Here is a 13,689-nt window from a genome sequence, read left to right as displayed (position 1 = left end):
CAAATCTATTTGAATATTCTTTTCTTAAAAAAAAAATTTTTAAAAATCTTGTTATTTTTATTAAAATATAAACTTATAAAATATATAAATAATTAATATAAATCTAAGCCTAATACTTGAATTTGTGTGAAAAACAACAGGCTGTGGGAAAAGTTCTTCCATCACTGAATGGTAAATTGACCGGAATGTCCTTCAGAGTTCCTACTGTGGATGTCTCAGTTGTTGATCTCACTGTCAGGCTAGAGAAGAAGGCAACCTATGCTGAGATCAAGAATGCTATCAAGTAGGTTTTTTTTTTTCTAGTTCCATTTTGATGTACCTAAATTAAATTATATTATATTTTTGGTCCAAAACCTAACCTCAAATTTTTTTTTTTATGTGGAAATTTAAAAAATGCAGGGAGGAATCAGAAGGAAAATTGAAGGGTATTTTGGGTTACACCGAAGATGATGTTGTGTCCACTGACTTTCTTGGAGACAGCAGGTATAAATCATTTGTGTATAAAATACCATTTATATTTAATTCCCAAAAAAATAAATAACTAAATGTATTGTTGTGATTTAATTCAGGTCAAGCATATTTGATGCTAAGGCTGGAATTGCTTTGAATGAGAACTTTGTGAAGCTTGTCTCTTGGTATGACAACGAATGGGGTTACAGGTAATTTCACTTCACCATCACCTTCTAGAATATATGAAGGTGTTTTTATCTTTGATTCTTCTTTGTTTAACCACATTCTTTTTCTTTTATTTATTTATTTTTTGCAGCTCCCGTGTGATTGACTTAATCGTGCACATTGCATCCGTGGCTTGAAGTTTAAAGCATTGATTGCAACATTTTCTAAATTTTTTCTTTCTGTGAATCCGGAAATAAATAAAAAAACACTTTTGTGTTAATATTTGAGTGCTGTTGTGTCACTTAAATACAAAGTGCTTGTACTTGGTCTAGTTAGTAAGAGGGACATTATCATAGGCTTTTTCTTCATCTTGTTTTAAGAGATGGATGTAACTATGTTACTTCATTATCATAATATTTCAATGTGCCCTAAAGTTTGTTTACTATGTTCTTTTTGCAAGCCTTTTTTTACTTGCCCTATTGTTTTATGTTTTATTAGTTGTCTACTAACTATATAAAAGTTTGATCTCAATCACTGCCTTTCTTTTTATTTTATTTTTTATTTGCGTATATCGTCAGAATATTCTGCCAGACAACCATTAGGCACATATAATATAATACAATATAATTAATATGAAGGAATTTGGCGAATTGGAACATAAAGTTTATAATTTTAATAGTAAAAAACTAAAAACAATTGATATTGTTGAGTTGTAAAGGATTTAATTAAGGCGGCATTATTTAGAAGCTGGTTTGTTGACGCATCACATTCAAATTGTTAGTTGCCCAATTTGAATGATTACTTTTAAAAATTTAGTTAATTAACTTATAGAGATTAACAAGAGAATTAAATATATTTTGAACCGACAAAAAACAAGTTACTTTTAAACAATTTATTTTGATTTTTCCATTCAGATTTAAGGATCGTGGTGGCACATGATGATGCCCAGTTTATTCGATGAGTGGAAAGCAGACAGCTGCAAGAATCGAGTACGCGATCCCATCAGCTAGATCTAAAGATAAGCATATCAAAATATGAACCAATTATGATATTGTGCGGTTGTGCTCATTTTTTTAGATATGGTAAAATGAAGGATAATGCACTGATATGGAATGGATTAATGTCAAAATAAATTGTGATTAACGATTTGAGTTAATGACAAAGGATAATTTTTTACTCAATGAAAATAACAGTAACGATTTATTTTGAAATCACTGACACAAAAAAAATATCTGACTTCTCTTTTTTTTTCTCTCTTTTCACTCATATTGTGATTCATGATTTCATTTAAATCATGTATAATATTTATGTAAAAATTATGGTGAATTATATATTAAAGATGTAAGTTTATAAATTTTTTCTTTAATAGAATGAAAGAGAGATTAATAAAGGTAGGATTTATATTTTGAATAATAATAAAATAATAAAAAATAACTATAAAAAAAATTATATTCTCTCTTTATACCACTCCAATGCATACACATACATATAAAATATACGTTCAAACTCTTATTTTAACGTATTTCATCTATCTCATCGTCATATTAAAAATAAAAAACGGCACTTCGTACCCTTTTTTTTAAATATATTGTAAAAGAATAAAATTATATGGAGAAATTAAGAAAAAATACAACCTTATATTGGAATTTGGAAGCACCTCCACAAATTTTAAAGAGTTACTTTTCAACTAATTTTTTTTAGTTGAATTTCATGGCCAACGTGTCATTGTTATCATTTAAGGTAAAGAAAATTATATCGTACAGATCTAAATCTGTACAGATTTAAAGATTTACTTACTTAAACCACACTTTTTAAAACCATCATTGAAATTATGAATATTGAAAAAAAATTAGAAGAAGTTACAATACTTTTTAAACAATTAAAAATGGCTCAAGAAAATAATATTATGGAATACGGTTTTCAAATAGAAGAAGAATTAGTAAATTCTGAAAATATAGAAAATGAAGAACACATTCTAGATTATTCAAGTGACGAAGAACCAGCAATTCCAATACAAGTAAAAAATGAAGCTGGAACATCTAAGGATAATCAATCTCAATTTAAATGGGAAACAGGTTTTGATAATTATGCTTTTAAAAAAGGGTTTACAAATAAAGATTCAAAATATACAAAAATACCATCAAAATATGTTCCTAAAATCCAGGAAATGGAAGGAGAAAGAATGCAAAAAGAACGAAAAAGAAATTTTCGAAAATTAGTTGAATTCCTTTTTATTAGAAGCCTTTACTAATCCAAAACTTAGTGAATTGTCTGGAAGAGATATTTGGAATTACATAGAGTTTCATACTAAAGGAACTATAAGAGATTATATGACATCAATAGAAAACCAAATAATAGAAGAATTAGCAACAAAAACTACAGCTTATGATAAGATATTATATATAGATGATTCTATATAAAGAATTTTTTGAAAAAAAAGACTGAGTAATAATGCTACATTTATTACCATAAAAATAACAGAAAAGTTTATAAATGTTTTCATAGATTCTGGAGCAACACAATGCTTTGCTAGTTCAAATATAAAACTTGATTGAAAAAAATTAAAGAAACCATTAAGAGTTAGAATAGCTGACAAATCAATACATAAAATTAACCAAAAAGCAGAGATGGTTGAAATTTTTATTCAAAATTATAGGTTCATTGTTCCATCTATATATATGTTAGATTTTGGAATGGATTTTATCATAGGAAATAATTTTTTAAAGCTATATCATCCATTCATTCAAGAATTAACATATATAGTTTTAAAAGCTCCACACGATTCTTCAATAAATCAAAAATCAAAACGTATAAAAATACCGACTACTACTATAGATAAGATCTTAAAATTTAAAATATTTTCTATATTAGAGACATGTTATTTAAATTTATACTTTCAGATAAATATCCCAAAAAATAATTTTAAAATAAAGATAGAAGAACTTTTGGATGAAATTTGTGCTGAAAATCCTTTAGATATTAAAAATACAAATAACGAATTAGTAAGTATTAAATTAAAAGATCCTACAAAGGAGATAAATATTCCAAATAAAATTCCTTATTCTGCAAGAGATAGAGAAGAGTTTTCACTAGAATGTAGAGATCTTTTGGAAAAAGGAATTATAAGATTAAGTAAAAGTCCTCGTGCGGCTCCAGCCTTTTATGTCGAAAACAATAATGAAATTAAAAGGAGAAAACGAAGAATGGTTATTAACTATAAGAAGATGAATGAAACAACTATTGGTGATGCTCATAAACTTCCAAGAAAAGATTCTATTTTAGAAAAAATCAAAGGAGCAACTTGGTTTTCATCTCTTGATGCAAAATCAGGATATTGACAACTTCGTTTAGACGAAGAAACAAAGAATATCCAATCTCTCAAGAAGGCCATCGAAGCAATGAAATCAACACAACAAGCAAAACCATCAGAGTTCATCCAGCTAAGCGTGGTGGACAAATCAGGTGAAGGAAAAATTTCAGAAAATAAAACGATTGCTGAAATTGGAAAAATTTCAGAAAATAAAACGATTGCTGAAATCATTAAAAAATCCACCCAAGATAAAAAATATTATGTAATTTATAATGGCCCCATGAAATGAGTATATGATGCCTGGGAAAAAGCAGCACCATTCACACATCAATCAAGGATAATTCATAAAGGAGGTTTTCTAACACTGGAAGAGGCAAAGGAATCCTTCAGGGAATATGAAGCTCTCCATCCAGAGCAAACCTTAAAAAGAGCAGATAAAGCTCCAGTTCAAACCCAGAGAACAGGGATAATAAGAAACATTCCTACAAGGGCTGAAATCAAGGAAAAGAAAAGAGTCTGTAGATCAAATCTCAGAGAAACCCTTAACATAGTCCTGAATTGGACTGAAGAAAAAAGGGCAATTTTGGGATATTATCCTATTGCCAAAGAACAGCTAACAAAGCTGGTTATATTCCCAGATGCTTCCCCATCTGATACCTATCAGTTTTTCCAATATGGATTAATTGATACAATTTTAATTTTTAATGATCTAAAAATTATTAGTGAGTTTCCTGCAGGATTCGTTGATGCAGTAAAGAGATTTAAAAATATGATTGACAATGTAAATCCAAGGGATATATCCCTAAAATTTACAAACAGTCAACCTATTTTTAATGAAGAAGAAGAATGCTTGGTTCCAGCACACCAAGTAATATTCATGTCCGTCTTCCCATAAAATTTTCAACCAATTGATCAGATTCAAGATTTAACGATTTACAATCATGAAGGAAAGTTAGCCAGCACATTAGCAAGGGTCTTTGAAAGAACTCAAAAAATAACGAAGGAATCTCACACAAGGATTAATTATAAAAGTAGAAATACTCTGCTTGTGTCCAGTAAAAGAAATGAAATTGAAGAAAGAGAGATGAGACTCTTGGTGGAATTTGAATCAGCATTCTACAACTTATCTGGACTTTTAGAAAAGCTCCCTGAAGGGATAAAGAGGAATCTCTACTATTTAATAAAAGACAGAGAAGACCACAAGTGCCAGCTATGTGCCTCAGAGATATCTGAAAACGGAATCAACTCACATGATGAAGGAAGGAGACAATGCATCTGAGGGTCACATGATAAAAGAAGAGGACAGTGCATCTGAAGCATCTCTCAACATTATTGCATAGTGACGTAAGCACTTAGGTCATAGAGCACCAACAATGTAGCTGGTGCAAAAGAACAAACAATGACGTAAGCAATGACGTCATAAGAAGGGTAAGGATGGGAATTGTCCATCAAACCCAACTATTATAAATAGGTTGCTTAGGCAATTGTAGAATCATCAGACAATAGAAAGCAGGAGGCTAAGAGTACTCATATGCTAAGAGAGCAAGGAGGAAGCTGCCAAGGCGATTCTATAGTCTGAAGAAGAATTCCCTTAGGGAAAAATAATTCTAAACTCCCCTCTGGAGTTAGCATCTACAATCTCCCCTATGGAGATAAAAACACCTTATGTAAAATATACTAAATAAAGGAAGTTTTTCTCCAGAAAGGTACATCTTCATCTTAATCTTTAAATTATGAATTATTTAGAAAGTTTAGAATTAACAGAAGAATATGATTATTATAGATTAACTGCTTTATTAGATAATGAAAAACAGGCTGTTCTAAAAACAGAATTAAATCTCAAATCAAATAAAAATTTTAATAAACAAAATCTCTTAAAAGAAGTTTTTAATAGAAAAAATATAATATACTATGAAAAAATTCAACTTGAAGCTCCTATAAAGATAAAATCTGCCAATGGAGAACTTGAAATAGCTTTGATAAATAATGAAGAATTAAGTAAACAGATTGAGAAAATTAAGGATCAACAAAAAAGATCTAAAATTGGATGGATTCATATTAGTACTATACAAGTCTTAATCAAATCTACATATATGAAAGGAATTAATTCACCAATAAGTTTAGCAATCTGTGACAAAAGAATTACTGATGACCCGATAGATCAAATAATTGGAATTGTTCATAGAAATTTGGCAAACGTAAATGTTAAATTTAATGCCCATCTTGGATATGCTATACCTTTATCAACTGAAAATCTTGGAAGATGTATAAGTTTGGCTTATAAATTTCATAGAAAGAATCTAATGGAACAAGATGATGAACCATTTTCAATAACATATGCAATAAATTATGCTTTAACAAATAGCCATCATAGTATAATATTTAAAAACAGAGAAAGAATTTATGTCAATGAACTATTTCAGAAAATTGTAAAAACAGAAATACCAAAATATAAAGTTATTGAAAACTCAGTTCTATTATTAAAAGAACCATCAGAAAAATTGGTTTCATCAAATTTTCAAATAAGAGAATCTAAAATTAATAGCCCTTTAAGTTTATCTAAGTTAAAGATTAAAGAAGAAAATTCTGAAATAAAAGAATTAACAAAAAAGGTCGAAAAAATAAATGAAACCCTAAATACTAATCGAAATTGATGACCTTATAATAAAAAGGATAGAAATAAGAATAAATATAAACAAGTTGGAGTTAAACTTAAAAAATTTATAAATATCTGGAAAACCATATTATGACTTAAAAGAATTAAAGCTGTTAAAAGAAAAAAAAGGAGAATGAGGTTGAAAAATTAAAAAGATATTTAGAAACAACAGAAAGTGTAGAAATAAAAGAAGTTTTTGAAGATTTGAGAAATTATATTAAAGAAAAAGACAAACAGATAAAAGATTTTATATACAATAATCCTTGCAAAAAAGAATATTATAAACTAAAACAAGATTGAAAAACTATACAAATGAAATCAGAATTATAAATACTAGTAGAAATGGTCAACATTTTTTATGAATTTGCAAATTATACAAATTATAAACTTATTCGAAGTAAAATATGAAGAGTAAAAATTGGTATCAGAACCAAGTTAACGATTAAGGGTAACACTTTCTCTTTTAACAACACTTTTAGTGATACACTTTTAAACCAAATAAAAACTAAAATCTGTACCAAAATGCATCTGTACACTAGATGGACCCTTAAGGTAAATATCAATATATCTTATTCTCTTTGATTTTTTTTCCATTTTATTTGTCTTAACTATTTCAATTTTCAAATATAACTTAATATAATCTTTTTGTTAATAAAAAATTACTAATAAAAATAATAACATATACCGTGAACGTCACATTTTTATTGAGTTATCTATGAAATAATATTTAGTCACTTTTAAAATATCTCAAATACAAATAAGACAAAATATTAAAAATAACATAAATATTTACCCAAAACATTTGGGATAAAAGTAATATTTGTTTTATCGAAACTTTATTTTAGGGTTATTTTTATGTTTACAATTATTAAAGTTTCATGACAATAATATGAGTAATTAAGATAACAAGTCTTTAAAATAATAAAAAAATTAGGGACATTGGCACTAGAAATACCTTTGTATGTAAAAATATTATTATTACTTTTTGACAGGAATTTCATTTATCCCATGATGATTAAGCAAATAGGATTAAAGTCCCTTTGTGTTGTAACATTTGGTGCAACTGTAATTCACATGAATATGATTGTAAGGGTTGCACCAATCTGGTAATACACTAAACTAAAGTTATGTGCCTTCCGCATAACACTTGTGACCTTTTAACTTTGGTTAACATGAAAACTTAAGATTGGTGTGCAGTACTTGACACAGAAGCACATAGAGCAACATGTTACAAATTCGAAGATTGTCGCTTACATGTTACATCTAATGTGAAGCCTTAAACAAGAAATAGAGATGTGTTATTTGGAGCACCCTTGCATCTTAAGATTAAGCATTCCTTTGTGCAGGTTTCTTCGAGTTATTTTTCCGGCGAATCTTCACCAAAGCATTTTGTAAATGTAAATCCTAAGACCACAAGAAAATGAAGATCATCACAATCAGCCATGGTACTTAATTATCCTTGAGGCAACAAAATAAAAAATGTAATTCCTAAGATTAATTGATCCAGAAAGGTCACTTTCAAATAAAGGATTTAGGCTCTCTATCTTCGTTTTGAATGTGTTGGTATTACTTGTACTGTAAGAAGTAAGAACTCCTATGCTAAAGGGCTAACTTTTGGAGTTTCGTTCTCAGAACGAATTGTACTCATTACCGCAGAGAACGAATTGTACTCATTACCGCCAAAATGTGACTCGGGGCTGGCTATCATCATACAAATCTAAGTGTTGAATCAAAGTGACGATGCCCTTACCAAATGCCAACCAAAGAAGTAGAAGCTATATTAAAATTGTGCATTCTCAGATAATGGTTTCCGAATTTGACTCACAAGTCATAGCCAACACACAAGGCCAAATTTCACAAGTGAAAACTTCCATGTCACAAACTTTATCGATGGGAGTTGCATATTGATTAGTTCATGATTCTCAAGATTTATCTAGATATCCAATTGATAAAATAATAAACAGAAGATCACTTAGCTTAGATGTAAATCAGTTGCTTCAAAAAATGTTTCAGAAACTTCAAATATATGGAATTATTAACTTACTGATACTTCAAATGAAAGCTAATTCCAATTTTCTTTCCTCAAAACAATTCAAAGCTAGACACAAAGTTACCTCAATAGGTTCGTTTCGCAATCTCTCTGGGCTTGTCCAAAGTCCTTCCAAATTGTAGTAAGCTCTAGCCTTTTCATCAAGTGCATGAACTATCACTTTACCTAAACCCCAAAAGAAAAGAAAAAAAATGTTTAGAATAAGAAAACCCAACAAATAAATTGACATTTACTTTTATAACAAAAGTTAAAAAGGCAAAGATAAAAAATAAAAATAGAAAACACTATGCAAGATAAAAGCACATTTCTTTTTCTTAACCAATATGGTAATGTACTTTGAGTGTTGCATGTCATTCTGAATATCACTACCTGTATGCAGACTTAGATTTCACCTCGGTTTGTTGCATTTCTAAATTTGACTGAAAAGAGACAAAGAATGATGGAAAAGAAACAAATATAATAATAATAAATAAGTACCAGAGTCAATTACAATCCACTTTCCTCCTGCTTGACCTTCCACACTAGGTAGCATCATTCGGTCTGCACCTTTTTGCTTCTGCTTAGCCTGCTTATAACAAAAACGAACAAAATGAATAAATAAATAAATAAACAAACTTTTAATTTCTTTCAAAAATAATACAAGGCAAAAAAATGCATCAGCAGTTTTATTCATAAATCATAACATAGCAAGAACTAAGCCTAGAAACTACAAAATAATAGACATGTTTGGTTCTTATTTGGCAGCATTATACCCATGAAAACGGCCAATTCAAGTATCAAAATTTTCAGGTTTCAATACCAAAAACCTTTTACTTTTCAACCTAGTGAAAAGTAAATAGGGATGAGAAAAAAGAACGAGCAGACCTACCTGGTAAATTAGAGCTTGAGCAATGTTCTTGACATGCCACGTGGACCTGCCGGTTGCTAGAACCATGAAATCAGCCCAATCACAGTGCTTGGGAGACGGTATAACCTTAACGTCGTCAGCTTTAACATCCATTAGAACCTTCTCAATCTCGTGAAGATCAAGGGTGCATTTTCCAACGGCATCAACGGCAGAAGAGGAAGATGAAAATGCTAGCTTCCATTGCCGTGAAGAAAGCCACCAGGACGAAACCGATGCTCGAGCTTGTAGGGCTGCCCACATTGTACAGTGCACACTGATAGGGTGTTTGGAATGTCTATATGTGGGCCTGTGATACCATTGAATTGAATTCCATACTTTAGTATGAACCTTTAATGATTTTTTTTTTTTTTGCTTCAACAATTTTACCCCTTATTAAAAATATATTATATTCTAAATTTCTAATTATAGGATTATATGCTCAATTATTCATCAAATTATATGTTATAATGGAAACCAAATCAAAGTGCTCTACAATATAAATCGCACTACAACATTATATTTCCCCAGAAAACACTAGAAATAAATTAAATTACGAAACTCCAATTTCATTTTCATGATAACAGATCTCTAAAAAATCACAGTTTCCTTTTAACTAGTTAAAAGTTTGCATGTCTTTTAGAACTAGACATGCCTTTTAAGTTCCTCTATGGCTCTAACTTCAAACTTCCCTGAAAGCTAACACAGCAAACTTGACTACTTTGACATATCAAAATCTATTATATATAAAATCTATTTCTCAATATTGACACTGCTCTACACATAGGATTTTTAATTATTCAAGTTTTAAAAAGTACAAATTGATTTGAATTGGAGAAATCAGAGGAAAAAAATAAAAAGGAAGTGCTGGAATGTAATCGAGCTTGTGTATTCCTAATAGAACAAGTAATTGTGGATGGAAAGGGAAGCTTCTTCATCAATCATCATATACAACAAAGCTTTTCACTCAAAATCCATTCACAATAGACAATAATAACTGAACCAAAAGGTTTAGTGTGAATTTTATCTCTTATTAAAAATATATTATATTCTAAATTTCTAATTATAGGATTATATGCTCAATTATTCATCAAATTATATGTTATAATGGAAACCAAATCAAAGTGCTCTACAATATAAATCGCACTACAACATTATATTTCCCCAGAAAACACTAGAAATAAATTAAATTACGAAACTCCAATTTCATTTTCATGATAACAGATCTCTAAAAAATCACAGTTTCCTTTTAACTAGTTAAAAGTTTGCATGTCTTTTAGAACTAGACATGCCTTTTAAGTTCCTCTATGGCTCTAACTTCAAACTTCCCTGAAAGCTAACACAGCAAACTTGACTACTTTGACATATCAAAATCTATTATATATAAAATCTATTTCCCAATATTGACACTGCTCTACACACAGGATTTTAAATTATTCAAGTTTTAAAAAGTGCAAATTGATTTGAATTGGAGAAATCAGAGGGAAAAAATAAAAAGGAAGTGCTGGAATGTAATCGAGCTTGTGTATTCCTAATAGAACAAGTAATTGTGGATGGAAAGGGAAGCTTCTTCATCAATCATCATATACAACAAAGCTTTTCACTCAAAATCCATTCACAATAGACAATAATAACTGAACCAAAAGGTTTAGTGTGACTACTTAAGGGGAAAAAAATTATAAGTATGTAAGAAGAGAACAAAAAAAAATTCCCCAACCCAAACTCGTAGTTACTACAACATCATCCAAGTCTGTCACATCCTCAATCTAATTTCAGATACTATATAATGTCTCATATCAAATTTCAGAACCAGCTCACTAATCAAAAACCATTACCAAAAGTAAAATTTTTCATGGTCATTGAAGCGAAGTTTTGGGGATTACTGGGTTAAGCATAGTTGTCAGAACCCACCCATCGAATCGGTCAGGCTGCTGGTTAATGGGTCTCAGGTTCACTGGTTGATCAGGTTGACCCGATCTTATTTAAATAAAAATATAAAATAGTCAAAAACTTAAAATTAAAATTTAAAATTTAAATACATGTCTTGGTGTATTTGATTAAACCATCTTAAAAGCAAAAAAAAAAAAATCATCTAACCATAGTATCACATTAGTACATCACCTAATTGATTGACAGAGCCTATCATCTAACCATAGCATCAGCAGATTCAAATCATCTAAACAGCAAGCATCAATCAGAGAAAAACCAGCAATCACAAAAAAAACAGCAACAGTAAGCATCAATCAACCTATACAGCAAGCATCAACCAACGCTAAACAGCAACAATAACAAAAAACAGCAACAATCAGAAAAAAAACGAGCAACAATTAGAGGGAAAAAAACAGCAAAAAATCAACCACGGGAGCTACATTAAAACAGGATCAGCAGCAACAATCACCCAAAACATTAAACAATAATGATTGAATAACTAAAAAAAAATTTAAAAAACTCACCTTAGCCGCACGCAGAGGGAGAGAACCGAGCCAGAGAAGAGAAGAGGGAGGCAGAGGAGACAAGAGAATAGGGCAGAGGGCGAGTAGAGATGGAGGCAGCAGTGAGCAGTGAGGGCGAGCAACGAGACGGCGCGGTGACGCAGAGGGGCTGGCGAGCGGCGGCGACGAGATGGGCCGGCGAGACGCGCTGATAGAGAAGGTTGAGGAAAGCTCTGCCTCTGTGCTGTGAGTGTGAGAGAGTATGTTGGGGGGCTTCTTCGAAGATTAGGCTTAGGGCCTTTTTTTTTTTTCCTTAAATCCAAAACGACTTCCTTTGGCCGAGGGGTTAAAAAACTAAAAAAGAATAGTGTAATCTTAAACTAAAAAAGCATTCTCCTGTTCTATCATCATATGTGAATTATTTGCTGTTTGGAGGGGATTGATTTTAGTTTGAAATTGTGGTTTGAGGAATATTATATGTGAAATAGATTGCCTTGAGATTCTGCCCATCATGCATAAGCTTATAAGTGGGTATTCATCTGAAGTAACAGATTTGGTTTACAAGATTCAGGAAATTTTATCTCGTTCTTGGCTTGTTCACGTTGAGTGGGTGTCTCGAAAAGCAAATAGATTGGATGGCTAGATATGGTGCCAAGAGTAACTCTAATCATATTATTTGGTCTGAGCCTTGTGCTGATCTCCAGCAAATCATCTGCTCGGATATAGGATAGTGTTTGCTTTATTTCTTTACATGTTTAGACACAAAAAAAAATCTTTATCTTACAGCTTGTTTGAAAACCATTTAACATGAGAAAAAAATTCTATTTCCTTTAAGAAAAGAATTCATTTCTATTTGAAATTCAATTTTATGATTTGGAATAACTATAATATATTAATGGAATAGAATTCAAGTTTAAAGAGTGTGAGAGTTGATTTGGAAATCAGACCCTTTTTGGTCTGATTTACAAATGAAGAAAAAATGGAAATTGGAATTCTCAAAGGAATTCAAATCATTCATTTTTAGTTATTTCAAAGCAAGAATCATAATTCAACTCTTGAGTGAATTCTAATTCCTAGCATTCCAAACAAGCTTATAGTAATACAAATCTTTATCTTTGTCTTTATAGTAATACAAATGGGAAGCTCTTATGCTGATGTGGTGCTCATACATTGAGTGTATTAGTTTATTTGCTTAAGTGTTATCATTAGAAATTTTTAGAATTTTATTTATAAATTATAAATTATAAATTATTATTTGCTTAAGTTGTTACTTTTTAAATGTTAAATTAGGTTGTTTTACTTAGGTTGTTATTTTTTAAATTTTAGGTTGTTTTGCTTGGGTAGTTATTTTTTAAATTTTAAGTTATTTGTTTAGGTTGTTATTTTTAAAATTTTAAATTATTTGCTTAGATTGTTATTTTTATTTATAAATTATAAATTATTTTTTTCTTAAGTTGTTATTTTTTAAATTTAAGTTATTTTACTTATGGGGTTATTTTTTAAAATTAAGTTGTTTTACTTATGTGGATGCAATGTGGGTAACTTCAAGACTACACATCGTGAGTATGTGGTGAATTTAAACCAACGTACTGGTGTGCACAGACTTAAATTTTAAAAAATAACCACCTAAGTAAAACAACTTAAATTTAAAAAATAACAACTTAAAAAAATAATAATTTATAATTTATAAATAAAAGTAACCTAATTAATTAACTTAAAATTTAAAAAATAACAACCTAAATA

General features: G+C 29.9%; 2 protein-coding genes and 1 long non-coding RNA gene across 4 annotated transcripts in view; 2 read left to right on the top strand and 1 right to left on the bottom strand.

Moving 5' to 3' along the window:
- Window positions 1–1,060, top strand: part of LOC107623188 (glyceraldehyde-3-phosphate dehydrogenase GAPC2, cytosolic) — a 4,733-nt gene extending 3,673 nt beyond the window's left edge. Inside the window, exons 9-12 of one of the 2 annotated variants that reach the window (XM_016325359.2) lie at window positions 141–283; window positions 400–483; window positions 570–659; window positions 767–1,060. In XM_016325359.2, the coding sequence (XP_016180845.1) occupies window positions 141–283; window positions 400–483; window positions 570–659; window positions 767–812 (363 nt within the window). In that variant the 3' untranslated portion in view covers window positions 813–1,060. The remainder of the gene's footprint in view (window positions 1–140; window positions 284–399; window positions 484–569; window positions 660–766) is intronic. The other variant, XM_021113116.1, reaches the window with a different exon arrangement.
- On the bottom strand, window positions 7,570–12,305 carry LOC107623974 (protein Iojap-related, mitochondrial). Its single transcript, XM_016326394.2, has 5 exons — window positions 11,968–12,305; window positions 9,500–9,824; window positions 9,109–9,196; window positions 8,696–8,796; window positions 7,570–7,985 (listed from the first exon to the last, which is right to left on the bottom strand). Exons 2-5 carry the CDS (start codon window positions 9,776–9,778, stop codon window positions 7,908–7,910), a joined length of 546 nt encoding a protein of 181 aa, XP_016181880.1. The 5' UTR covers window positions 9,779–9,824; window positions 11,968–12,305; the 3' UTR covers window positions 7,570–7,907.
- Window positions 10,307–11,862, top strand: LOC110267714. The gene is made up of 2 exons (XR_002355597.1): window positions 10,307–10,523; window positions 11,161–11,862. It is a non-coding gene; the product is annotated as an uncharacterized LOC110267714 (long non-coding RNA).

Source organism: Arachis ipaensis, chromosome B10, assembly GCF_000816755.2.
Source record: "Arachis ipaensis cultivar K30076 chromosome B10, Araip1.1, whole genome shotgun sequence".
NCBI classification, from domain to species: Eukaryota; Viridiplantae; Streptophyta; class Magnoliopsida; order Fabales; family Fabaceae; genus Arachis; species Arachis ipaensis.
This window is presented reverse-complemented; position numbering and strand designations above follow the sequence as displayed.

Coding starts and splice junctions, on each gene's coding strand:
- LOC107623974 (XM_016326394.2), bottom strand. CDS start 9,778: ATGTGGGCAGCCCTACAAGCTCGAGCATCGGTTTCGTCCTGGTGGCTT. Junction 9,197..9,499: donor CTCAAGCTCTAATTTACCAG/GTAGGTCTGCTC, acceptor TGTTATAAGCAG/GCTAAGCAGAAGCAAAAAGG. Junction 8,797..9,108: donor GTGGATTGTAATTGACTCTG/GTACTTATTTAT, acceptor TTTGGGGTTTAG/GTAAAGTGATAGTTCATGCA.